The sequence below is a fragment of the Paramormyrops kingsleyae genome, chromosome 23 (genome assembly GCF_048594095.1).
Source record: "Paramormyrops kingsleyae isolate MSU_618 chromosome 23, PKINGS_0.4, whole genome shotgun sequence".
Lineage (NCBI taxonomy): Eukaryota > Metazoa > Chordata > Actinopteri > Osteoglossiformes > Mormyridae > Paramormyrops > Paramormyrops kingsleyae.
In genome coordinates, this window is record NC_132819.1 from 8,436,578 (window position 1) to 8,463,328 (window position 26,751).

The window sequence follows — 26,751 nt, forward strand, 5'->3', positions numbered from 1 at the left end:
AGACAAGAGAGAGATTGACAGACAGAGACAGAGACAGACTGAGAGATAGAGACAGAGACAGATACAGACAGAGACAGACAGAGACAGACAGAGGGCAAACAGCTCACAAGATTTACAGTAATGGAGCGAAAAGAGGTCCTGTACCTTCAGGGTCCAGAAGTCGTGTGACCCCTAATGACTCTGCGATCTCAAAAGCTTGTTCCAAGTTTTCGCGGTTACTCTGCTTTGCTACAACTTCCATGTTGATCAGGTCTGGCCTGTGCATTGACACACGTCACCCAGAAAGAGTTAGCCAGAGCAAAGGAAATGCTCCTCATCAATACTGCAAAAACAAGTGCACTGCATTGTGTTCTTACCTGCTTCTGGGAAAACACCTCCAACAAATGACTTTTACTATCTGGCTGTATTTATAAAATGACTGCTGATTATTTTCATGACCTCTCTTGTTCTGACCCACATTTAGCTGTTTACAGCGAATGCAAATGTAAACCCCGTAAACCTGCCCTATCCAACTTTACATTTGACAAGGTAAGAAATGTTATGTTTTATATTTTATTCTAATGAGCATAACACTTATTTCAAAAGACAGCTTAGAACGTAACCCATTTTAAAACAAGGTAAAACACACAAATTTACTTTGGCATTTCATAATCAGCAGTACAAAATCTCTTCCACATATGCTGGTCCTTGGTGCCCAGTCCACAGGAGGCTCCGTTTATGCTCACCGGTAGCGGTGCAGCAGTGCATTGAACATGCGCCCGTCGCTCCAGCTGGAGGAGAAGTTGGAGCAGCGCAGGCCGGGGTAGCCCTCTGTGGCGTGCTGACTCCATAACAGCAGCTTCTCCTTGGCCGTCAGGTCACCCGACTCGCCGCTTACGTAGATCTCCGAGATCTGGGGGGGGGGGGGGGGATAGTGAGAGCCCATCAGCGTGTGCTGCCCCCACCTCACCCACACCTTTACCCCCAGCCTGTAACCACCCACCCCCTCCCAGTCATGTGAATCTTTTCGGTCACTGAGGATACATTTTACTTTCTCACACACACACTAAGCACATCACAAGGCAATAACCTGGTACCTGGATCCCAAAAGTGTCACTGAAATGAATAATAAATAACACGAAAAAAACAGACTCCTACAAGATTAGAAACCGTTATATTTTAATTTACTGCGGCCACTATTTTAAGCCATGCTTTGTCACTGAATATCTGCGCACTACAAAGGCTGCTCTCCTCCTCTGTATCCCTCATCGATCCATCCATCCTATAGGAGACCTGCTCCTCACAGGCACCCCCCCGCCCCCCCCCGCTTGCATCATCACACCCGCCCCGCCCGACTTCAATAGCATCCGCATCTGGACACTAATTGGAAACATGCAGCTCGACACTAAATAAGAACAGCTTGAAATTTGACCTTTCTAAGGGTACAAGAGCAGTGGCCTATTTGAGATTTGAACCAGCAAGCCTTCCCCAGGCTGCCCTTTTGCCCCCAGTGGCTCTGTACCCTAGCCCCTCACGCCCCCCCCCCCGTCTCTGGACAATAGAGAGGCTGTTCTCTGCTGTATCTGGCAGTGCCTGGATCTGGTCATCAGTATTCCTTCATCATCCCTCTTTCTCTGCCTTCCTCGCCATGTCTCTCGGGTACAAATACATGCAGTGGAGTGAGGAGGCCCAAGAGATGAGCAGGGCACTGCAGCAGCAGGAGTAAAGGGGGAGGGGTTGAGGGTGACGGGGCGCCGTGGCGAGCCTGGCACAGGCTCTGCCCCCAGAGTAAGGCTGATGCCAGTGAGGGCACACCAGCGACTGAACGCAGCATCCGCCTGACGTCGCAGGTTACAGCGCCGCCCTGGGCGCACTTCAGCACGGCGTCATGCGGCAGGCGCATGCACACAGATCCCCAGCGGCACAGCGGTGGCAGGAGAGCGAGGGCTGACGGGGGGGGGGGGGGAGCCGGAGATCAGAGGCGGGAGGCAGGGTGGGGCCGGGCACGCAGGGCCCTTTGAAGTGCCAGCACACTTCCAACCCCCCGCCGCGTCCCTGAGGCTGTAGGGAGCCTGGCCGATTAATGCGCATTTTAAATGCAGTTTTATTCTGATGGGGGTGGGAGTCAGGCATGGCCACGGCGTCGCCTCGGCAACCCTAGGGCTGCCCCCCCCAGCAACCTAACAGCTGCCCTGCTGCTGTTAGCAAGTAGATCATAAGAGTAACCCGGAGTGAATTACCGTGCCCCCCCCTCCCCCACACACACATATACACACTCCCCCAAACTACCAAGGAGACGTTTTGTCAGACTCAGTAGGGGAGACAGGGCACGGAGGATGGGGTAGGAGGAATGGAGGAGAGGAAATGGGGGGGGGAGCTCTGTGCCAGGCTGATTAGACACAAGGGACAGTCAGGATGACACGGGGGAGGGGCCGGGAGATAATGCACAGGCGCATGCGCGCACACACACACACACACACACACACACACACACACACACACACACACACACACACACTTGTATTCATATCTTTATCGGGACTATCAATTAATTTCTATAGTCCCAACAATGATCTTAACCCCTACCCAGCCCTAACCTTAAGCATAAGCAGTCAAACAAAATACAAAACTTGGAATTTTTAGTCTTTTGACAGCAGTTACAAATTTTACATTGAATTTGAGGGGACTGAAAAGCTGGTCTCCGCAGCGTATGCGATACATACAGACCCACACAGACAGATATACACAGCAGCATCATGCTGACTCATGGCACTGGCTGGTCATTCACACACACACATGGAGACGCATGTAAATCCAGTTGATCCTCAGGGTGCTGTGTGAGGTACTGCGACGCCCGCATGGATGCCGCAGCAGGCCGTACCCTGACCTGCGAGGTGAGGGTGGGCTCCTCCGAGGGCGACACACGGCTCTCCATCAGCGAGTCCGGGATCTCCGAGGAGCTACTGCTGACTGCCCCAGTGTCCGGGGAGGTGAGGGGGAGGTCACTGGCATACCCTGATGACTGGGGGTCCCTCTGGACCACAGCGATCTCCTGCTTAACCTCCTCGCTGACTTTCACCCTGAGCACGTCCCCTGTGTCCCTAGAAGGGGCTGGCGGCTCCGTCCACACCTGCACCCCCCCTCTGTCCCACGGCAGGGCCCCGTAGCCTGGGGGGTACACGGTGCGCACCACACACAGCTTGCCCCCCGCCTCCCGGATGTGCACCACACCTCGCTTCTCCGCGTCGGGGGAGCAGTCCACCATGGCACCGCCCCATTCGGCCTCCTCATCGTCCTCATCCTGCTCCTGGTCTGACCTCAAGATCCGGGGCCTCTGCAGAACCCCCTGCACGCGCTCCCGTACCCGGCACACTCGCCCCCCCCCAGGGGTGATGTTTCCAATGGCTGTCCCCTCACCGGCGACCCCCACAGATACTAGGTCTGAGACCAGGTGCCCAGGACTCATGGGTTGCGACCCGGGTTCTGGGGGGAGGGCCGCTTCCTCGGCACCCCCCGTGGGCCTGGCTCCAGAGGGACCATAGGAAGGCGGAGCTGCATCTGGCCGGACAGGACCGTCAGACCCAGCCACTGTGGCCCCAGCATAGTCGGCGACAGCCACCACTGGATCCTCCTTGGCAGCACCTCTGGGCTCCTCCTTCTCCTTCTCCTCCTCCACCCTATTGGCGCTGGGCTGGCCCCCACCCCCCTGTGCCCGGGTCGCAGCGTGCCGCCCTGTTTGCTTGGACTTGCGCCTGCATCTGAAGCGGATGCGCTTTTTAGGGGACAGGGGACGCACTCTCTTTTCTCCAGCCTCCCGCTGTTGTTTCACACAACCCAGAGAGCCGCCCATGTCCACAAAAGGATAGAAAATGGGAGGGCTTCCGTCCCAGACCACACGCAGGGGGGGTGAGATTCGGGCCCCGAGCACACACAGGAGGGGAGAGGTTCAGTCCCCAAGCACAACCTGGAGGGGAGAGGTTCAGTCCCCAAGCACAAACTGGAGGGAAGAGGTTCAGTTCCCAAGCACAAACTGGAGGGAAGAGGTTCAGTCTCAGAGCACGCACAGGAGGGGAGAGGTTCAGTCCCCAAGCACAAACTGGAGGGGAGAGGTTCAGTTTCCGAGCAGGCACAGGAGGGGAAAGGTTCAGTCCCCAAGCACAACCTGGAGGGGAGAGGTTCAGTCCCCAAGCACAAACTGGAGGGGAGAGGTTCAGTCCCCAAGCACAAACTGGAGGGGAGAGGTTCAGTCTCCGAGCATGAACAGAAGGGGAGAGGTTCAGTCTCCGAGCATGAACAGAAGGGGAGAAGTTCAGCGCCCAAAGGCACAGGTGTGGGACAGTGGAGGTAAGGAGCTGGTACAGCACAGGTTTGTGTCTCCCAGTTGCACAGCTCCTCTTCTGCAGTCGCTCCTTCAGCCTCCCCCCAACGGGCACTGATTTGACAAACTCACTGACAAAAACACGCCATCAAGGGCACACAGCAGCTACACCAACATCTTCAAAATCAAATTCCAAATTCTGCTTTCCCAGAAATCCTATGGGCTCCTGCGCTCTTCTGCCTTTGGGCGCTGCAGGCAGGGGGTGTTCACGTCGCCCCCCCGGGTGCGTATGCAGGGAGGGGGGAGGGTCTCATCGCAGGAGTCCAGGCGGCAAGCCCCTGAGCATGCGACTTGTAAGACTGCAGTGCAGAAGGAGCACAGGCGCGGGCAGACGTGTCGCGGCACAGGAGGGCCTGGGGCATACGGGCATACCCTTGAGCTGAGCCCGCACCTCCCTGCATGCGTGACAAATGCCCCTGGGGGAGGAGCTTCTCAGGCTGGCCTGCAGCCACGTGTTATCAACAGCGCGCTGCTTCCCGTGTTGTTGTTATTGTCGCCGTCGCCATCGTCATCGTTGCCGTCAGTGATAGTAGCAGCAGCACTGGGGTAGCTGCGTTTCTGCCAAGATGACAGGAAGGGGGCCCAGACTGGCGGTGGGCGAGGGTGTCGCTACGGCACGTGCCCCCCCCACTCACCGCGTCTCCCGAGGGTTCCCCAAAGTACTGCCACTGTCCACATCATCACCAGAGCTGCCGTTTTAGTCCCGTTTTGACTCGCATTTCTCCAGGCCGCCACGTCCTATGGGGGTCGGTCCCTCCCGCTGGTCTCCGTGGCCGCCCCCCCACCCCCGGCGTCACGTGGCGCTGGGCCACGGCGCTGACATCACCGCAAACAGCCGGCTCTTTGTTCCGCAAGACCTACCCTGACACCGAGGACCGGGCTCTCACCGGGCGCCAGTCAGCACGCACCTAAAAATAAGTGACGCACTCGTCGCCCTCTGCTGGTGTACTCTTGGTGTTGCCACGCGGTTACAGCGACCCCTCCAATCGCAGGTGCAGCCGGCCAGCCCCTTCTGGTCCGTGTGTCGGGCCGCCACTGGTGAGCGCAGGCGTGCCGAAAGCAGCCACTCCCGCCGACACGCTCCCCACGTCCCTGAATCCAATTACTGCGGCTGCTAGGCTAGGCTAAGCTAGCACGCGCTAGGCTATGCTAAGCCCTGGAAGGCTGGCGTCCCAGGGATTGGCATCCCACTGCTAGCCAGGCTGCATTGGGCAGGGGCTGGCGAGGTGTCCTGTGACCCGGAGGACGCTGAATGGGGAGCAGAGAGGGCGGATGATGCCAGTCAGGAGATACGGAGAGAGAGAAAGAGAGAGAGCGAGGCGCAGACTCCGTCCGTCGGCAGGCACTGGTGGACAGATCCAATTGATACGGTGCTCCCAAGAGAGAGAGCTTTACTGTGTGTGCAAGAGAGAGAGAGAGCGGGAGAGGGGCAGGCTGCAGGGCTGGCCGATTTCTTGATCCGCCGTAGATGCGCGTGTCAGAGGCTGCGGGATTTGTCGATCCTCTGATCCGTTTCCTCTGTGTGTGTGTGTGTGTCTGTCTGTGTGCGCGAGCCGATGCAGGGCTGGGTAATCCTTTGATGTGCCGCGCTGGTGAGTGCGCCTGCGTCTCGCTCTCTGTGGACACCGGGGCCTGGAGATCCTGCAGAAGCCGGGGCCTCGAGTGGTGGCGGCTTCCCTCTCCTCCCTTCTCTCTCTGCAGCTCTCTGTCTCATTCCCTCCCTCCCTCACCAGTGCCGGTGGAGGAAAAAGCGCCGTGTGTGCCGTCTGCTGCAGCTTACAGGCTCTCTGCTGCTCGCCATCCCCCCCCCCCCACTCCTATAATTCTCCTCCCCCTATCCCACTTCCACCTCCCTCCCTGCCGCTTTCTGCTCTTCAGCTCAGAGAACACACACACACACACACACACACACACTCGACCTAAAAGCCATTCTGAGGTGCAATTGGTTGGCAACCTGCTACTAATAGGAATGAAAAAAAAAATCTGCCTTTTCATTGCTGCCTCCTCCCTCTCCCTGTAGTTCCCTCGCTATTTCTATGCTGTTCTTACTCTCTGAGGGAAAAAGCGGCTCCCAGAGAGGGATACAGGCAGAGGGACACACGTTTGGGAAGGAAGAACGCAGAAGCACTGGGGTGAGGGGAGATGATAAATTTAGCTGGAAGCAGGGACCAGTAGGCAAGGAAGAACTATAGCAGACAGGCAGCATTTAGGGCGGGGCCAGGGCACCAGGCGACCAATCAGAGCACTGCTGCATGTTGCATACAAGCTGGCGCACATGCAGCAGTGGAGTAATGCGATGCACCAATGAACACTGAGGAAGCACGGCAGAATGTGCATGCTCGACGTATCAAGCGCGCTCGGCCTTGGAGGGCCAAAGCGTGTTTCACATTATGAGCTGCAGAGCAAGATGGCTTACTGAGTAACAGCTCTTCACTGGACGACAGCAGATCCCTAGAGACGCGAACCAGGCGGTTCCCCATCAGCTGACAGGCTGTACGCATTTCAGCTCACTCAGGGATCAGGCAACACCAACCAGCAGGTCACTGCATCGGAGTGACCACCAGGGGGCAGGCATCATGAGGAGAATCCCCTTCACACAACCCAACCCCACTCACAAATCTACACACCATGTTTACAAGAGCAGCATCACCAGTAGGTCAATTGATCACGATGCCCCTTGCCCCCCCACCCCGAATGTACACCGCATTTTACACAAGCACACAAATGAGTGCCCACAAGGCACCCGCCAGAGTGACCATTCTCAGGTGCTGACCTCTGCCAGCTGGGCATTGCTATGGCAACAAGCCAGCTCTTTAAGGAAGCACTACCCCTAGGGCAGGAGGCCCTTCACCTTCAGACACATTAGCCAGCCAATCAGAAGCCTCAGAACCTCTCACAGGGGCCAGGAGCAGCTCCTGATTGGCCACTGGACAGCACCTCTTGTTCCAGAAGCCCAGCCCGAACCCCTTACCCCGGCCTGCCCTTCAGGACAGCAACATACCACATATGCAGCCTTTCTATCAGCTTCTCATTTCCCCCTCATCCCTCCATCCCCCTTTGCTCCTGATATGCAGAGTCATGCTGCCAAGAACAGCTGCAGAGGAAGGCAGCCACGTCACCCTGGAAACCAGCCTATTGTGCCTTGAGATGACATTGATCTACTGGAGCACAGCGGCCTCTAGTGGCCATCTAGTGGAAGAGCCGGTATATAAATGTGCAACACATACCTAGATAAAATTCTTCCGGGTCAAGTATGATTTGTCTGTTTATTTCACATGCTACCAGCTACGCATCCCAGATTTCTATGCCATTGTGGTTACCTGGTCTATTTCACTCAAGCTCAAGGTCATGCTGCACACGCACAGCCGGGGGGCCTGCGTCACTATCGGATGAAGGAGGGACGTTCCTGCTTTGACAGGCCAACTTCCACTTCCTGTACAGCAGGGACCAGTGGAACATGCAGCCCAAGCTGATCGAAGCTGGAAATTCCCCAAAACTCCCTGGCAGGATCCGGAGATCCCCAATGGGCCGCAAGTGCAGAAATTACATCCTTCCGTTGGGATTTAAAGGCCGACATGATCTCAGTGTGGCGTAATTCCAAACCAAGGTCACACGACAAGGTATAAATGACACCTGAAAGCAATAATATTTCCAAGAGACCAAAACCAAAGCATGATTATTTTTGATTATGGGTTCTGCTTAGGTCATCATCTGGGGTGGATTTTTCCATAGTATGATATGTGATCAGGATCTGAGGTGAAGCACATTCTCTTACGGCACAACAGCATGGATACACACACTGACAGTGAAGGCCCCCTGCCGCCAGGGGGCATCCAGCAGAACTAGAGGATAACCGTATGCATGAGCAGAGCATAGCCAATCTTCATCAGCACCCTGCACCCTGACTGGTGATAGCGCCAGACGAGTAGATCAGGCAGAGAACTTTGATGAGCTCAGAGAATTAAAACCAGGAGCTGGAGGACAGGGAAGAGCTCACAGCGACAGCCCGCTGCCCCTCATTGGCAGCCCGCCTCCCAGCAGCAGCTCCAGAGCAGCGGCCTTCCTAGCGTCCAAAACGCCAAGCGTTACCAGCGTGCACACATACTAGCATATATACGGCCAGCTGACTATCCCAAGCAAACACACAGCTCTCACAGGAAGACAGCCGAGCAAGTCACACTGTAGGGTCAGGCACTGGGGGACAGACCTGGAAGTGGAGGATGATGGTCCAGATCAGGCCCAGCGTCAGCTTGGGGTTCCCATCGGTGATGTCATCGTTTCGGATGTTCACCAGCTTGACCTGTTGAGGACGGGGGTGTGGCCTTTAGCTCATGATAACTGGATGTGTGCAGGTCTGACGGCAGGGAATGTGGGGCACGATGCTTACACTGTACGTAAGACATGCAAAGATACACCCTCCCCATGATGGCACGTACCTGTCTCTGCTTGAGGAAGTCCAGGGCAATCTGCACGTTCTGCAGCCGGTGGAACCGCATGCGGCCTTTCTCCCGGGGCTGGGGGAGACAGGAGGGAGGGACGTGAGTGTGGAGGGAGCCATCAGCACAGGGGGCGGCGGGGGGAGGGTAGGGTGGGGTGGGGAGAGAGGACGCAGGTCAGCATGAAGCACCAGCTGAGGATCTGACGGCTTCTCAGGAACCAGAAGATCACGGACGTGCACGCATGCACACTCGAGCACCTGGTGCGGGTTAGTCATCGTTTCAGGAAGCCACATGGGGGGGGGGGGTCACAGGGGCCAGGGAGAAACTGGAGGAAATCTCCATGCAGAGGGCGGTCCTGCGGGCCCCAGCGTGATGCACACACCCTCAGCCAGCAGGGTGACCAAGCCCAGGAATAAAGAGTGAGGTCTCACTGCCCAGGCCCTACCTGCACGCATGAGTCAATCTCCATAGCTCTGGTCCTCCGTGTGAGTGTGTCCATGAGCTTTCTGACAGGAATCTTCTGAGTGTGCTGCACGTGCATGGACATTTGTGTGTGTGTGTGTGTGTGTGTGCGCGAGCGAGCGAGTGCATGCGTCTGTCTGTCCGTCTGCCTGCCTGCCTGGTTAAGCCACTCCACTCACATGCAGCCAGGGGGGGGACTCTGGGTCTGTGGGACTGTGGGGGGGGGGGGGGGGCTTGGGGCAGGTGTACGTACTCCCTGAGCGCCTGGCTCCTCCTCACCCCCCAAGCAGATAAGCGGGGGGGGCCGTGACACACACACCCTCCGCAGGGAGGACGCGCCCCTGTGCTATGGGCATCAGAGAGAGACAGAGATATGAAAGGGGGGCAGAAGAGAAAGGGATGGAGAAGGAGGGCAAGGAGTGGGACAACGGGCCATCATGGCGAATGGAACGAAGGAGAGAGAGAGTGAAGAAAGGATAAAAAAAAATGGATGAAAGAAGGCAGCAAAACGAAAATGAAAGCAAATGAAAATAAAACATGGTAACTACATAAAGTCGCTACATCTCCCCTCAACGGGGACAGCCCTGAGCCTGCAGGGGGTGTCGTCCAGGCGGGGACCGTCAGCACAAGGAAAGTATTTATGGAACTCATAAAAATGTATTCCTATGAACACTATCCCATATATTTAGCATCTGGTACACTATAGACAAATGTAAAATTCAAAACAAAACAAACTTTTGTTTAGGTGTTGTAAACGATGGCCAAAACCGGGTGGAGCATTATGCCGTCAGATCGCCAATTCAGGTGTTCCACGCCATGTTTACCACGAAATCTGTGTTTGCACAGCAAAGCACTTAATTTCACACACCAGCTTCAGGAAACCTGCAGGGTTCGGTGAAAGACATTCGGTTCTGTGAGCCGTGTGGAGAAAAACTGACACAGCCGCTGCATTTCCAGCACACCCCAGAGATGGCAGCACTGAGACCAGCCGAGAGTTTGTCTCTCCCTACAAAAGCACATTTCCCCAGCAGGAAGAGGAACAGAAGCCCACGGACTGCTGGCAGCTCTCAGGGTCTGGGTATGTCAGGCCGTTTCCTCACCAGGATGACCCCCGACAGCACCTCCAGCAGGGATATGAGGTTATGTCCATCGCGGAGGTCCTCGTACAGGTCTGAGATGTGTTTGCGGACCTGGGGAGGGGGAGGGGAGAGGGTCAGCAAAATCTCGCTGTAAATAGAGACTCCATCTAACAGCAGCGGGCAGATGGGACATGGCGGAATGAGAAAATGAAGGTAACGCATCAAGCAGACCATCTGATGAGGGGTTCAGCCACCAGCAGGGGGCACCACGGGCACTAGTGCACACACGGAGACGGGACCCCTCCCCTACTGCCCTGTCAATCCTCAGAAATCCTTCTCTGTAAGCACACTGTCAGCCTGCACTTGCTTTTAGCAGGTGTGGGGAATCCGTCTGCATGGTTTAACTTGGCCATTGATCCAGACCAGGAGCGGCCAGAAAAGCGAGCGTCAGTGCAGATAAATATGTAATCATAAGTGCGAGGAGTCTTCATTAGAGCACAGCTGCCATCTCTACTGTACAGCCCATAAAGCAGTAAGACAAACACAAACGCGCTGTCTTGTCCCTAAATTCCCTCTAGCAACATCTTCACTTTCAGGGTTTCTGCAGTACCCACAGCCGCCACCAGAGGGTGACAAGACCAAAGTAACATAACATCTAGGGGTCCAAAAACAATGGGGATCCATTGTACCATGGTTTCCCCCTGGCAGGCTACCTTTACTGATGGTGACAAGGGTGGGGGGTGATACCAGATCTGGGAGCCGTCGCCCTGGTCACAAAGCAGACCATCTGGGTGATGAGCTCAACTAGACCTGGTACATCTGGCATCCTGATTCAGGTAAACCCACTGCTCCCCACAGCTCAGGATATCTATTTCCGCTGTCCTGTAGCCCTCCTGTCTCTGCCCCGCGACCACAGCTGGTATAAGTGTGGTAAAAAGCTAGCATTAAAGGTAAACATGGCAGCAGCTCATGTTAAACTCGCAGTGGCTGAAGTACACAAGCTCAAAACACCCATTAAACCCAGAGCTGGATCCTCTCCCAGGTCGGAATGGGTCAGGGCCACTTTGCAGGAAGTAGGCCTTCATGTCCGACCCAGATTCCCTCGCATTGTGGGCCTCAAGCTCATTTCCCACCAGCACCGACAGGAACACACTCTTCCTTCCTGGTCAGGTGTGCTGGTGTCTCTGTTTCATCTCCATGTCCTGCAGGCTGTTCTAGTCACATCAAAAGGTGACACGCTTGTCTCTTCTCCCGAAAAAGACCCGCCAACCAAAGTGGCTATAAGGAACACACACCGTCACCCCGCCAATCCATTATTCAGCGCTCGCTCTGCTCTCCCTGCCGCTCGGCTGGCTGTAAGCCGATCGGCTTCATGGACACATGCTCGTTGCCCGGGAGATGGGGCCCAGAGAAGCCAGCTTCCAGAGTGGCCGGTTCAGTTCCGGGGATCGCAGACATAGACAAGAAGGCAGTGTGTGCACGCGATCAGCTGACCCCATCCGAAATAATCCATCTGATCTGGGATCAGCTGCAGAGAGCGTGCACATAGATAGAGGTTCTAAGACACACACTGACCTTGCTAACTAGGTCCTCTGTGGAAGACAGCATAGATTCCTGAAGGGCACATTGGGCCTTAACATCCTCAGCTTAACACTGCCAGCCAATCAAAGCCCTTTTCTGGCTGGGGGCCACATTGTGGTGTGGATCAGCCGCATGGCAGACGGCACACGGATTGTCTTCAAAGATTTCACATACATTTATGAAATTTCCCCTTTTTTTTTACCACCGGGCGGACCACATGCAGATGTGCATATTTGCTGCACAGGCTGCGCAGATCTCTCATCAGAGAAGATAGAAATCGATGGCGAGTGGGTCAGGACGGAACTTCTGCAGGTTTGTGCGAGCAGAAGGTGACCTCGCGCTCTGCACGATGCTGACAACCTTGCCGTGCAGGGCGTGGCACTTGGGGAACCACCTCCGCTCCTGGGTGACTTAGACATGCTGCTGAAAGTTTATCCGCCTTTTATGAGCAAGACTGAATGTTTCCTGGAGCAAATCTGGGCTAAGGTGTTATTTCAGGTGTCCAATAATGCAATTCATCACCACTTTCAGATGAGGCTGACTGAAAGGTGCTGTGTGCATTAAATGGCTTTTGTTTATCGCCGTGCTGGAGACTGAGAGCTGGAGCCCAACAGAGACTCAGCTCACACCTGCCGATGTTACACAGAGATGGTCTTCACACCGATGGCTGCAACTCAGGTACACGCCACCCAAAGGACCTCAGACACTGCCGCTGAATCTAACACCCGTGTCGGCAAGCAGGTGTCTCTACAGACAGGATGAGCCACAGACACAGAGCACATGAAAGGAAGCAGACAGTACTACAAGCACACTGAGCCACAGATACAGGGCACATGAAAGGAAGTAGACAGTACTACAGACACACTGAGCCACAGATACAGGGCACATGAAAGGAAGCAGACAGTACTACAAGCACACTGAGCCACAGATACAGAGCACATGAAAGGAAGTAGACAGTACTACAGACACACTGAGCCATAGATACAGGGCACATGAAAGGAAGCAGACAGTACTACAAGCACACTGAGCCACAGATACAGGGCACATGAAAGGAAGCAGACAGTACTACAGACACACTGAGCCACAGATACAGGGCACATGAAAGGAAGCAGACAGTACTGCAGACACACTGAGCCATAGATACAGGGCACATGAAAGGAAGCAGACAGTACTGCAGACACACTGAGCCATAGATACAGGGCACATGAAAGGAAGCAGACAGTACTACAAGCACACTGAACCACAGATACAGGGCACATGAAAAGAAGCAGACAGTACTACAAGCATACTGAGCCACAGATACAGGGCACATGAAAGGAAGCAGACAGTACTACAAGCACACTGAGCCACAGATACAGGGCTCATGAAAGGAAGCAGACAGTACTAGACACACTGAGCCACAGATACAGAGCACATGAAAAGGAAGCAGACAGTACTAGACACACTGAGCCACAGATACAGAGCACATGAAAAGGAAGCAGACAGTACTACAGACAGCTGAGCCACAGATCCAGAATGCATGAAAGGAAGCAGACAGTACTAGACACACTGAGCCACAGATACAGAGTGAATTAAAGGAATTTGTGGAGAGACAAAGCAGCTCCTCAGTGTACCTTGATCAGGTGTTTGTTGACCCATTTCGTGAAGGTTTTCTTCTGTACTCTGTCCCGTTCATCTGCGCAAAAAAGAGGGGGGGAGGTTATTCATATAAAGGGAAACTCAGGGAGCCCCCGAGCACGTCTCCAGCCTGCATCATCGGCAGCTCTGCGCTCCTGACAGCATCGTCTCTGCACAGCTGCTGCATGGAGCTGCTTTTAGCAGCATCTGCCGAGACCTGGCACACAGAATCACCCCCCACCCCACAGGGCTCATAAATCCATGCATTAGCTTTCATCTAATGAAGTCTCTACTTGTCAAAGGCATGTTTTCCTACAGTTCAGCAATATCATTAAACCTCTAATTAAAAGTCATTCTTTATGAGTCATCCGTTTTACCATTAGCAGTTTAGAAAACAGACGGTTAATAAAGTAACATTTTATTTAGTGAGTGAGTAAGACTACCTGCCATACCTCTGTGCTATCAGTACTAACCAAATTCACACAGCGCAAGCAAACCTCCTAACAGACTGGGGGAGCTGTGCCATTATGCTCACACTGGTCCGATGCCTTGTCATCACAAACATGGCACAAAGTGAAATTTAAAGAAGGCAGGCCGTTCCCGACAAGATGCAGTTCTCAGACAAGCCTGCATCATCATGCTTGGGGGGTGAGGTAAAAACCCAAAATAGACCAAGTGAAACAGGGCCTTTTTTTTTTTTTAAATACTCTGCCTCCCAACAGCACTATCGCAGCTCCCCGGTCCCAGTGAGACCCTCCCCCACAGGCCTGCTTGTTGTTGACATGGTAGCCTTGACGACGACAACACAATGGCAGAGCACGTAGGGGAGGTAACGCGTTTCACTTCCTCTGGTCGGCACGCGCAGCCACGCAGGGTAGCTATACGCATGCCGGCGTGTCACGCAAGCCACGGGAAGCACTCCCATCCGTGTGGCCCAGTTTCCGCAGCCGGGCTGAGGATTACACCTCACACCTCACTCTAAGCTTCTCACGCCACGTGCTTCAGCAGTACAACAGCAGCTATTTACTAACAAGCAGACCTGCACTGCGAGGGGCCGATGGTCTGGACCCCTGCAGCGTAACTCGAATCCGGACCCTTCATCATAAAGCCACTTCCTTAACCACGGTGACATTACAGGAAGTGGCCACCCAACCTGGGTAAGAGAAAGTGACACTTTGGGCAAAACGCAGAACACGCAAACTGAAAGGGCCTCTTGAACCCCCCCTCCCCGGACATGTTTCCCAATCCGTGGTGACGCGTGCGTGGTGCATCATGGGAGAAACGTACGGCACTCGTGGTCACGCCGCACCATCTCCTCACACAGGCAGTCTGCGTTCAGCTGCTGTAACACTAGAGCCAGCTTCTAAATCACGGCAAATATGATATTCTGACAGATGCAGTGACAACTGTCCCCTAAACAGCTGAGGGCAGCTGAAGACACACCCGCAGACTCAGACTCAGACACAGCTAGAGCAGACAGACACAAACTGCACAGACACTCCGAAACAGAGAGGCGCACACTGACCTGCGCAGCACATGCGGCTCTGCAGGTGGACGCTGAGGCTGCTCTGGTTATAGTACATCGGCCACATCCTGGCCCCGGATTCGTTGCCCCCTTTCTCTTACTCGCCTCCTCCACACCCACAGGTCACGTGGCCCTGCGACGCAGTCCGTATGCCCCCAGCGAAGCCCAGGGAGCCGTGGGAAGGCTTGGTTTGGCTGATACCACAAGGCCCAGCTGGTTCGCGTTGCCAACACGCAGGCGCGCGCACACCCCCTGTAGGCAGGAAGCTGCTCCGTGGCGTCGCTGCACACCTGCTGCTCACACTCAGGCGGCTGAGTGACCCCCCCCCCCCCCAAGCTAGCAGACCGCAGATTGCATCTCTCTCGCTCAATCTCGTCTTCTCACTTGCTCTTGCCTTCCGCTGCCGTTCAGGACCGCCCACCACACCCCCCTACCAGCTTCTCAGTCACACATGTGCGTCAAAACTAGGATCCTCCCACTAACCAACAAAGACCCGCCCCCTCTCCCCTCGCGGTCCTTCTTGCCACCTTCGACGCCAGTCAGAAAATGCCCTGTTTGGTGCTTCTCCCCCTCCAAAGATGTGGCGAGAGTCGCTCACGGTCGAACGAAAGCAGGCCAAAGGTGAGACCAGATGTCCAGGCGGGCTAGGAGGGAGAAGGGAACCTGGATAAGGAACGCCAGGAAGTCAGATGAGGAATGCTGGGAGTCCCCCTAAAAAAAGCCCCGCAGTAAAAGGAGCCATTACAGGCTGTCTATGTTAAGCGCCCGAGTCCTCAGATCAAGGCCAAAAGTCCAAAGACCGAAAGTAGCAGAGCGGCCAGCTACACCCACGGCCCATGTGCCGGAATCACATGGCTGTCCGTGAACAGGGTGTCCATGCGGTGTCCGATTCAGCCATGAGACACCGTGACACAGACTGCTGCTTGGAGATGCTGTGGGCCCACAGGGGCCAGAGTCAATCCAGATCCAGAATGAAGCAGTCAGGAGGATCAGATGATAATTACTAGTGCCCGCATCATGCCTGCGTCCTGCTTGCCTGCCTATGGCTCAAAGGATGGAATGAAAGTGAAAGCAAAACGTGTTTATGACTGGAGATGCTGTGTGGGAATTCTGAGTTCCGGGAAGCAGGGTACCTTTCCCCGAAGCAGGATTAGCCAGAGCAGCTCACAGGGTCTGAGACACAGTGGAAAAAACCTTACAGAGGGAGTGTGGGGAGCAGGGGGGAGGGGTCACGTTTACCGAAGCCAGCTGGATTCCAGCCTCCGATCATGTCCAGTCCTGTCTTCATTCACGTATGCCGAGACTAAAATGGGTATTGAGCGGTGATAGAGCAGCACAGGGCTCTGCGACCTCTGCCAAATTCCACACGCAGCCCTCGTGCATAGCCCGGCCCACGCAGATGGGTCAGCGAACACTGACAGGGTCCCCCAGAACGAGGGCAAGCATCGCCTTCGGAAGCAGTAGCCAAGAATACCCGCCGCGCACGAGACGCACCCCAGTAGGCTACGTAAGCGGATCAGCGCCGTGACCTCATCAGCCGCGCACACCCCCGCCCCGCCTCGCCCCAGCCCGCCACACGCCGACATCAACGGACACCGCAGCCCCTTCAGCCCTGCCTCTGCAGCGCCCGTCCTGGGACAGATGTGAGCTCACGCAGGCCCTCTTCAGCTCCTCTTCTCCCCCCGGCTCTCCTCTCTGCTCCCCCTCTTTCCGCTGTGTTCCCGCCTGTTCTGTGTCGTGAGTGTGAAAGGCGTCCCACCACAGGATGGCTATAAATACACCTGCAAATCCGCGCGCACACACTCTCTCTCACACACACTCAAACTTACACACTGCCCTCCCTTATTAGCGGCTAAGCTGCTCTCTCTCCTCCCTGCCCATGCATGGGGTCCTGCACTGCCCCATGTCCTGTCTCTCTCTCTCTCTCTCTCTCTCTCTCTCCACCCCCCATCAGGAGCACCATCCACAGACTGGCACAGCTCTTCCATCCTTCTCCCCCACTCCCTCCATCCTCTCTCAGTGTCTTTGTCATCAATCCCGCTGGGTGCCCGGAAACAGAGACAAAGTGTTCTATCCATCGAAAAGGGGGCAGTGACCTGTGGACCATCCAACCAGGAGGCAGACGCTTGACCCCTGGACTGCCTTCCCTGAACACACTGTCACAAGTTCATACTCCACATGACGATGCTCTGAAAACTGTGTTAGATGAGGGACATCTGGAAAAATCTGGCTTGTAGCCATCTACCAACATCCCAGATTCATAATCCATCAGCTAAAGACCATATCTGACCATTCAGTAAACCCACATATAAATGAACGGAGAGTTTTTTCGTGTTTTACCATCAAAAATGACACCTTGTCAGCCAGCTAGCATGGTCCAGTGATGGAATTCGTAACTCTGAAAGCACTGCTAAATAATTCATCAACGGCCGTTTGGGGGGCAGGCGGAATCGTCACGCGAGGAACGCTTTTAATGCAAGTGCATTGAGCAGCTGTTAGAACCTGCCCCAAGGCGCAGGCACAGTGCAGGTAAACCGGCGAGCTGCTGCTGCCCTCATAATTATTCTCAAAGCACTCTCACATTTCCTGCATATTAGCACGAGTGCTCAAACCGCACAAAAGCTCGGGTGTTTGGGGATTGATCCGATTTGACCGATTATGTGCTAACTAGGCCAAGCACTAATCATTAGCTTATGATAACCAGCAGCAAAGCCTCTTTTCTCAGTCATCAACTCAGCCGACATGCAGAAATCGCAGCCAAATAATGCAGTTACCCATAAACTTGCCGTAAAGAGGCCTGCACATTTTAAGTGAACTGGAAGGCACTGGGGCAGCGGCTATGAAATGATGTGTCAGTAAATCACTTGTGTGTGTATGTGCATGTGTATGCACATGTGACCTAGAATAGACTGGCATCCCATCCAGGGTGTCCCCAGCCTCATGCCCTATTCTTCCAGTCACGGGCTCCGGGATTCCCATGCCCCTGTGCTGGATGGATGGACAGATAGTGTGTTTATCAGACAGCTCATCATAGCCATGATGCCAAAGTGGGCGTCGCCACAGCAAAGCCGAGACTGTTGCCAGTTCAAGTCTCAGCATCTGTACACTAAGGCATGGTCTTTAACCTGAATTACCGCAGTAAAACATCAGTCTACAGAAGAGCAAAACCTGGAAATGACGTCAGCTGACCAGCAGGGTGCAGGTGTTAGGTCAGCTTCCCTGTGCAAAGGCACCGGCAGGAAACCAGTGAGAAAGCGGAACCGGCCACTCTGATCTGAGAAAAGTTCACGCCAGAACCAGGCAAATGTTAAGGCCTCATAGCCCAGAGAGGTGGAAATTCAGCATGTACTGGCAGGCTGATTCACAGTCCCAGCCTCAATTAAACAGATGAGGACTCAGACCACCTGGCAGCGACGGCCTTCAGGAAAGCTTGGAGCATGTGCTCGTACATGCCGATGGGGAGGGAAGATACCACAAAATGGAGAAAGTCCTGTCCATCAAGGGGCTGAGGGCTCGAACCACTGCTAAAAGCCGAAGTCCCTCAGAAGCAGCTTGTGTGAGCCTGGCTCCCTTTAGAGGGAAACTCAGGGCGGGTCCGGGGAGGCTGGGCCCAGCCAGCTTTCTCACGGAGAGCTTTATACAGAGCCTGAGGGGGCACCAGCAGGCAGCAGCAACTGCATCTATGGGCATAACCCTAATCCCAACTACCAAACCTAATCCCAACCGTATCCAACCTTTGACCTTAACCGTAAGTAACCAAACAAAACACAAGACTTTGGGTATTTTTAGTTTTTTGATTGCAGTCACGGACTTTTATGAAATACAGTGGAACCTCGGATTACGAGTAACGCGGTTTACGAGTGTTCCGCAAGACGAGCAAAAATTTTTAATAAATTTTGACTTGGAAACCGAGCAAATCCTGGTTTACGAGCGCCAAGTAAGTATCATCAAAAATCATATGGCACACATGCGCTCCTTGTTTTTCTTGTTTTTACGTGCGCTCGGCTTCAAAAAAGGAAGCGCATGCGTGCGCTTCCTGTGCGCTGAGCGCACGTCATCAAAACTGAACCAATCGTTATTAACTTTCTCACGCTGCGGAATTGTGGGTAATCGTCTCCCATGCTCAGTCTCAGTCGGTATGCCTCACTCGTATAGTCAAAATTTAGTAGAAAAGCACCACCTGAATAAGGGTGTAGCAGTGCGAGCGATGAATCTGTTTAACGACAATGCAATGTCCACATTTTTGCGAAATCGAAAAGGAGGCAAAAGAGGTCATTGGATGGGTTCCTTGTTAAAGTCGCACAAACAGAAAAAGATTCCAGTGAGCCAAGATAGCAGTGATTCCGTTAATTATAGTGAAAGTCGTCCTACAAAATAACCCTCCTCTTCTCCTCTCTCGTCTCCCTCACACCATCCACGATTCTTTTCAAAGGTAAAGTGCAGGTTAATTTGTTTTATGTATTTTTACTTTATATTTTGTATTAATAATTTTTATATGAATATTTTTGAGTTGTGGAACGGATCATATGAGTTTCCATTATTTCTAATGGGAAAATTCGCTTTGATATACGAGTGCTTTGGATTACAAGCATGTTTCCGGAACGAATTATGCTCATAAACCAAGGTACCACTGTATAGGTTATTCTTTTGAGACCAAAAAAATGTAAAAAGTTACAGGTTCTTATCACATTGTGGGGAAATAATCTGGTCCACACTATGTAATAATCACAAAAAACACACATATACACACAGAGAGCAGCCCCAAAGGTCAGGCCCAGAATCACATTCCACAGTTATTACAGAACGCCGTAATGCGGCCTCCAGGCCAGTGGGGGGCTCCTGTCCTCTGCCCGTACAGCGTCAGAGGGACAAGCATCTCTGCCATTGCATACATTACAGAGCCAGGGAAGTCTCAGCACTGCAGCGAAGCAGCTCATAATCACCCATGTATGACTAGGAAGCTGATTAACAGTCATTGCGTGCTGATATGTGGCATGCGGGCTGGAATATCAATCTTAATCCACTTGACGCTCTGCCTTCCAGGGGCCTTCCCCTTTTTCCAATCGGGCTCCAAGTTAAGAGCCCAGCGTGCTGGGCCGCTACTCAAGGCCGTCAGCCCCCGCAGTACGTCAGCCTCCTTATTTTATTCATCTGACAGTCCAGGAATAAAACAAAAGACAGGCCAACCTCCCTGCCCCGGCTACGGCAGGAGACGCCGTCACACAGTTACCGTCGGGGGTGTTCACTGGAGCCCTGGGCAGCCCCGTGCCGACACCCCTGCAGGCAGTATGGCTGAAAAAAACGTGTTCCATGTGCCTGTGTATACAATACGTGACATATGTAGTCTTTGTGATGGAATCCCTCCTTACTGTGCCCTTGGGGAACTGGGATATATATCAGTGTGACATTGCGAGGTCCATTTTGTAAGATGCACCATTCCCAACGAAACAGACTTTAGTGAGAAACAGTGCAGCAAACCGAAATGACCCCCCGGCGTGCTGCAGAGACTGGGCCCAGCAAGCACTGATGAGTCAGGCACAGAGAACCAGGTGCTGGAAGCCTTAAACTCAGCAATCTTGGCTGTAATGTTACTGGCATTAGAGATGATTGGTGTCATCGATTCAGGATGCCCTGGAAGCTGAAAGCGGGCAGGCCTGATCGTTCTGACCCAACCACAATGTAGAAGATCTGGGCCACATACTTCTTTATGAATATTAATAAACATGTTTCCATGCACAAACAGTTTGTGTGGCTCAGACCACAAAAAGCAGCACCGAAAAGCTACAATCAAGCGGCTACAAAGGGCTGGAAATGTGGGCCAGCTCAAAAAATCTATATGCATAATCAAATTCACCCATCATAGCCAATTCTGCAGTGCAGTGTCGAAGTGGGTAAATGTATACAGACCATCTCAACAGACCAGAAAGACTGGTGTACACAGACCTCCTTAACACGCCACGTACCTGAGAGTCTGGCGTGCCGTCGGCGATACAGCCACACTCCTGCGACCGTGAGGATGTGCACGGCGATGACGAGAAGCGGGGCATACAGTAAGGACTCTGGGGCGTCCATGACGGCCGTACAGACCTGTCCTCACCACGCACGCAAGTTTACTCTTACAGCAGGGAAGTCAGCCCACTAGTTTCAGTCTCAAAACCAGGCAGAGATTAAAGGAGGCAAAGACATAAAAAAAAAAAACTGAAAAGAAAAAAAAAAAGATGATGGTAACCACGCGACACGATTTGCTCAGGTATCTCGTCTCTCTCTCTCTCTGCAATCCCACAGGGGGACCCATCTGTCTTTCTCTCTGTCCGTCCCCGGGTCTCTGTCCACTTGTCCTCACGTGTTACCAGTATCCCTTCATCCTTCCTGTCCTCCTCTGCCCTCCTGTGAAGGCTTTGCTCCCTCTCTTTTCCCTTGACAGAGAGCGGGTCGAGCTGAGCACCCGGCCGACCTCCTCTCAGATGTCCCGGCCCCTCTCCTCCTCGCCACCCCCCCCCCCCCCCCCAACCCCAACACCCTTACATCAAATTCCTTTCCTGTGAAACAAGTCTGCAGCTTTTAGCGACCACTCTGGACACCATTATAATAAAGTAAATAATTCTGAAAAAAAGAGAGCGCGTGGGAGGGCTGGCAAAAGGGGGGGGGCTCCTGGCCTCCACTGGTGACCCCAGAACACCCGCTGCCCGCAGCTGGGCCCACGTGGTGTGCGAGCGCTGGTGGCTGGTGTCTGGGTGCCCACATGCCCCCGCCCCTGTTGCCATGACTGCGTCTGTGTTTACATCTGTATTTATCGACCGCTGACGGGGATTCACAACCCGCTCTTGCACCTATGTTCGGCAGTCGCTATGCAGGGGGCGTGTGTCGCATACCTGCACCATTGCTAACCACGCTGCTTCAAGTGGAAGAAGCCAGATGAAGCCGTGTGCGTGTGTGTGAGTCAAAATTGATGCGAGGGTGGGGGTCTTCCTTAGCCCCACCAGGGGGCTCTCTGTCTGAACTGCACTCTTATTGTAAAAAATGGCACAGCAAGCTGCATTTAAGACATGGAGAATCTGTCTGTGGGGGTTAAAGTTGGTTGTTTGGGTGGCCGGTGGCCAGCCACTAATCTGAGGAGTGATGCAAGAGCGGAGCCACAGAAAGTTCCGGAGAGTCGGCTCATGGTCTCTGCGGTGAAGCAGGATGACCTCACGATCACATAGGCACAGCTTGGGCCGTTTCACAAAGAGGAAGTCCCCACTGAGCCACAGCCCTGAGAAGGCCACGCTCACCTTTCCAGACATTCTGATTGGCTGACAAGGGTGAGTGCTCTGTTTCAGGGAAGCAAGTAGAGGCGTGGGGGGGGTCTGCAGACAGGAGACCAGCCTGCTCAGCACTGCCATCGCTCTCATTGATCATTCGCCTCCGGCTTCAGTCCCCCCCCCCCGCCCCCCAAAATCAAAGTATCAGGACCACATGCTCACCAGCCACCGAAAGGCCAGAGTAAGCTAACTTAGGGTTTATAACCAGCCCCAGGACTGAGCCGGTGATGTGGGCTGGGTCGGGCCAGTACTGCTTCTGACTGACTGGGCCGTGAGGAAGGTACTGGAAAAAATGGGCAAAAATGGGTCGGACTTCTGTCATGGAAGTCTCCCTCATCCTCTATCTCCATTCACACAACCCCCCCCCCCCCCCCCGCACCAGTCTGCCAGCAGGACATGAGCTCTGACGACCCCACAACACAGCCTCCCAAAATGGGCACACGCACTCACACACACACAAACACAGACAGACAGACGCGCACACACACACACACACACACACAAACATGCCAACGGCTGCGTGACCCTGCACTGTCTCCACCATCCTTCCTCTGCATCCTTGGACTGAAGCCAGAACTGAATTACAGCAACCGGTTCCCATTTGGGTCGCGACCTACAGCAGGCTAAAGACATGCTGGGTACCGGCCTCCAGGAAGCTGAGGGGGGGGCTGTTCCCTGACCTCTGGCCATGGAGGGGAGGGGGGGGGTGAGTCAGCAGGTTTGGAAGGTTTATGTGAGGTATGTGAATGCTTAATAAAAAACAGGAAGAGAAAGGCAGTTGTTTGCGAACAAGGCCTTGGTGTTTTATAATCTCCCTACAACAAAATGTCAGCAAAAAAACACCTAAAGATGCTCAAAGCATCAGAGATATCAGTGCAGAACCACATATCATAGAAAGGGGGCGCCAAATGCCCACAGACACAAGCATGGAGCTCACAGCCGACTCGCAGACAACCCACCGGCTTGAGACAGAATCCACAGGAGTGTGCTGGATTGGGGGGAGAGCTTCCGGTCATGTGCTTCTGGTTAACCTCTAGGGGGAACACGACACCGGAAGATCAAAGGCTCATTCAGAGGACACATTTAGAGAAACGGAAAAATCCAAGAAGGTATCCAGGCATCACCAATCATACCCAGACGAAGGGAGCACCGGCCAAAGCTGTGTGGGGAGGGTGCTAAGAGGTGGTGGAAGCTCCGCCCAGCCACCGACCCCCCCCGGCAGATCTCAGACACAGTTAAGGGCAGCGGCATTCTACAGGCTTGCCAGCCAGACGACTGCCTCAGACCATAAAGAGACTCAGTCCCGACAGGCTGAGCAAATGTGATGCTAAGCGGACCCAGGGGTGTCCTCCAGCAATCAGAGGAGGATATCGAACTGTGGACTAATAGCACCCGGGACGGGAGGGGAGGAGAGGAGAGTGCAGAGACACTCAGGGGGAGAACGGAGGAGTGCCCTCCGGAGTGGGGGCAGGACGACGTTCAGCCTGCCACCTCCGCATGTGAGCCACAGAACTAGCCGCAGGGTGTGAGACATTTAGCGGAATGTGGCGGGGCGGAGCTCAGGGTGCCAGAACCATGGCACCTGATTCCACTGAAGGTCCCACGGCATGGCAAGGAAGAGCTCCAGGAGCAGCGTGGGAAAAGCGCAGGGGGGCAGGGGGCACAAAAGCCCCCACAGCTTTGTGAGCCGAGCTAAAGTCCGTAGGCAGGGCCCCTCAAAGGCAGGTTAATAACAGGGAAGGGAGAGCAGAGAGTCAGAAAGATCAGGAGGAGGAGGAGGAGGAAAGAGAGGAAGGAATTTTTAGGTGGGGGGGGGGGGAGCCAAAAGAAAGATAAACAGAGGGAGAACACACAGCCCACACAGAACACAGTCAGGGTGGGGGCCTGAAGCTGTTCTCGTCACCATGGTGATACTTCAGCATTGGCCACACCCCCACAGCCAGGGACACACCATCTGATGCTGTGATCGAGACGCGTGAGGAGTCTCCTCAGTGCTGCCACATCACCACCCAGCTCTGCTGCTGCTCTGAGCTCAGACCTGAGATCCTGGGGCAGATTTACTGCTGAGGAATGCTTGGTGCAGGAGTGAATGGAGGAGGCCCATTTACAGGCCCAGGCCTGAATAAGGCCCGAGTCAAGCCCATTTACAGGCCCCACTGACTCAGGTAAGGCCCAAGTAAGGTGCTTTTTTCAGATCTGGGCCTAGGTAAGGCCCGAGTCAGGCCCATTTACAGGCGCCACTCCGATTCAGACCCAGGTGCATGCCTGAGTCAGGTTTATTTACAGGCCTGAGCCCAATTCAGGCCCAGGTACAGGTAGGTATCCAGGGTAGGTACCCAGGGTAGGTGCCAACATGCCGTTCATGCCGCATTACAGCACGCAGCCATCTGAGTGCATCGCAGAACGGTGTTAAGCCGCTCAGCAGAAACTCACCAGCAGCTGCTTCCCCTTTACTCAGCCTCAGTACCTTCTTAAAGGTACAGGAACGGCACTCCTACACCGTTGCTACGCTGTCAGGGACCTGGACAGGCAACCAAAGGGCCCAAACAATCAGGAACAGAAACTGGAGCAAAATGGGAGCTAGCAGGCTCAGCAGCTGGGGTAACAGGGTCTAGCACAGACCCCCCTACACCTTACAAGACCCCCGCCCATCCCGGGACCGGGCTTGTTACGGTGTAATCCCCTTTTAACGAGATTCAGATGCTGCCTTAGACCAAGGTGGCCTCCTGTGCAGTCCGGCTTGCATCTCAAGTCCACTGTGTGTGTGTATGTGTGTGTGTGTGTGTGTGTGTGTGTCAGAGGCTGCACGGCCTTGACGCACTGGCGAAGCAGCACCATCAGCACAATGCAGACAAAGGCCTTCCCTTCGCAAGCACTTTCCCAAAAGACGCACCATCACTCCCAAATTTCAGCCAGATACATTCTATTTGAGTGAGCAGGGAACGCGCGCTTGGCCAACACCTCTTGCAGGCCAGCGACATTATCCAGGGGAGGGGAGACGCCACCGTTATTACACACATCCTTGCTTTATTTCCCAGGAGTGACATCGTCGGGATAATTGCTTTAGTTACACGATCACTGGACACTCGTAAGAAGAAAGAATAAAAGGTGTGTAGGGGGCTGGGGGCGAGGGTGGCTTTAATTTGACCCCATCAAATCGCATCACGTAGCTTCTTGCCCCCACCCCCCTTCCCCACTTCATAATTCATGAGCTTTCATTGGCAGGAGGCTGAGACTACCAAACGAAAGTAACAGCAATTGCACCAGTGACATTCTCTCACTCTCCCTCCCAGCCTCCTCTAAACAGATTACAGGTGCTGCAAAATTTACACCCCCCCCTCCCCCACTGTCTCCCACGGGTGGAAGGGGAAAAGGAAAAGGGGTCTCTTTGTGGGGGTCCACATGCCATGGGTAAGAAGGAAGCAAAGAAGAAAGATGCCGTCTCCCAGAGGGTCATTCTGACACACCCACCGGCTGCTGGCTGGCTGGCCAAGACCACGAGTCACATGACAGGACTGTACAAGACATATGCGTCAGAAGAAACTGGCTGAGCCGATCAGGTTGCCAAATCACAAAGACACGGCACCGGTAAGAGTCAGACAGAACCAGCCGACTAGACAAGGGACCCAGACTGAACTAGCCAAAGTGATGATCGATCAGACCCATGGAAGTCAGAAATAGCTTCCACGTCTTCGATTAAAAGTCAGATTTTCCCTGTACAACCAAGTCCTTAAGGTGTAGTGAGTCAAATTAGCCTCACATTAGCATTTGCCCATTCATTATCAATGTCAATGAATATCACGCTAATGATTTATGATAGACTGTCAAATGTGTGATTCTCAACAGCCAGTATCACAGTCTAATTCCAATTTAAGTTTAGCCACAGTGACAAAGAGACGTGACAGTGAGAGGAGGGGAGGGAGGGAGGCAGCAGCGACTGCCGACAAAGTGACAGCGCCAGACACTTCTTTGTGACAAGATGTAACGGTGACAGTGACTCAAGATGACCAGTAGATGACCACCGGATGACATCCGAGTCCCAGTCCACTGCAGACAGACAGACAGACACCAAGCTGCCATGTGCTGGAGAAAAACTACACACAGCAGAAATGAGAAACGGATCAGACCTGTGAGAAACAGTTATCAGGTGATAAATCCTTAAGTGTATTTCATTACACTGCAAGGCGGCTTCAGTCAAATCTATTCTTCGCTTACAGTGAAGACATTTTCCTTGCTCATTCGTCCTCTGTTTTGACCCAATGTCCAAGGCTTCGCCCTTAACTCGGCATCAGACAATAGGTGGTCTTCTTCAGTGCTGCATAATTAGTACTGCCGCTGCCGAGGCCTCTAATCACCCAGCCACTATGATCTCGTCGTCTTTAAGAGCAAG

At 53.9% G+C, this 26,751-nt stretch overlaps 1 protein-coding gene across 21 annotated transcripts in view; it reads right to left on the reverse strand.

Annotated features, from left to right (window-relative positions):
- Positions 1 to 26,751, reverse strand: part of macf1a (microtubule actin crosslinking factor 1a) — a 143,740-nt gene that overhangs the window by 83,373 nt on the left and 33,616 nt on the right. For 7 of the 21 annotated variants that reach the window (XM_072705711.1, XM_072705715.1, XM_072705713.1 and 4 more), the window contains exons 1-3: positions 2,867 to 6,121; positions 726 to 892; positions 145 to 257 (exon numbers count right to left, since the gene is read on the reverse strand). In XM_072705711.1, coding sequence (XP_072561812.1) covers positions 145 to 257; positions 726 to 892; positions 2,867 to 3,829 — 1,243 coding nt within the window. In that variant the 5' untranslated portion in view covers positions 3,830 to 6,121. Of the gene's footprint in view, positions 1 to 144; positions 258 to 725; positions 893 to 2,866; positions 6,122 to 8,564; positions 8,658 to 8,793; positions 8,872 to 9,511; positions 9,605 to 10,358; positions 10,449 to 13,531; positions 13,594 to 15,060; positions 16,898 to 21,023; positions 21,248 to 26,751 lie in introns of those variants that run through there. The other 14 variants (XM_072705724.1, XM_072705725.1, XM_072705728.1 and 11 more) reach the window with 5 other exon arrangements.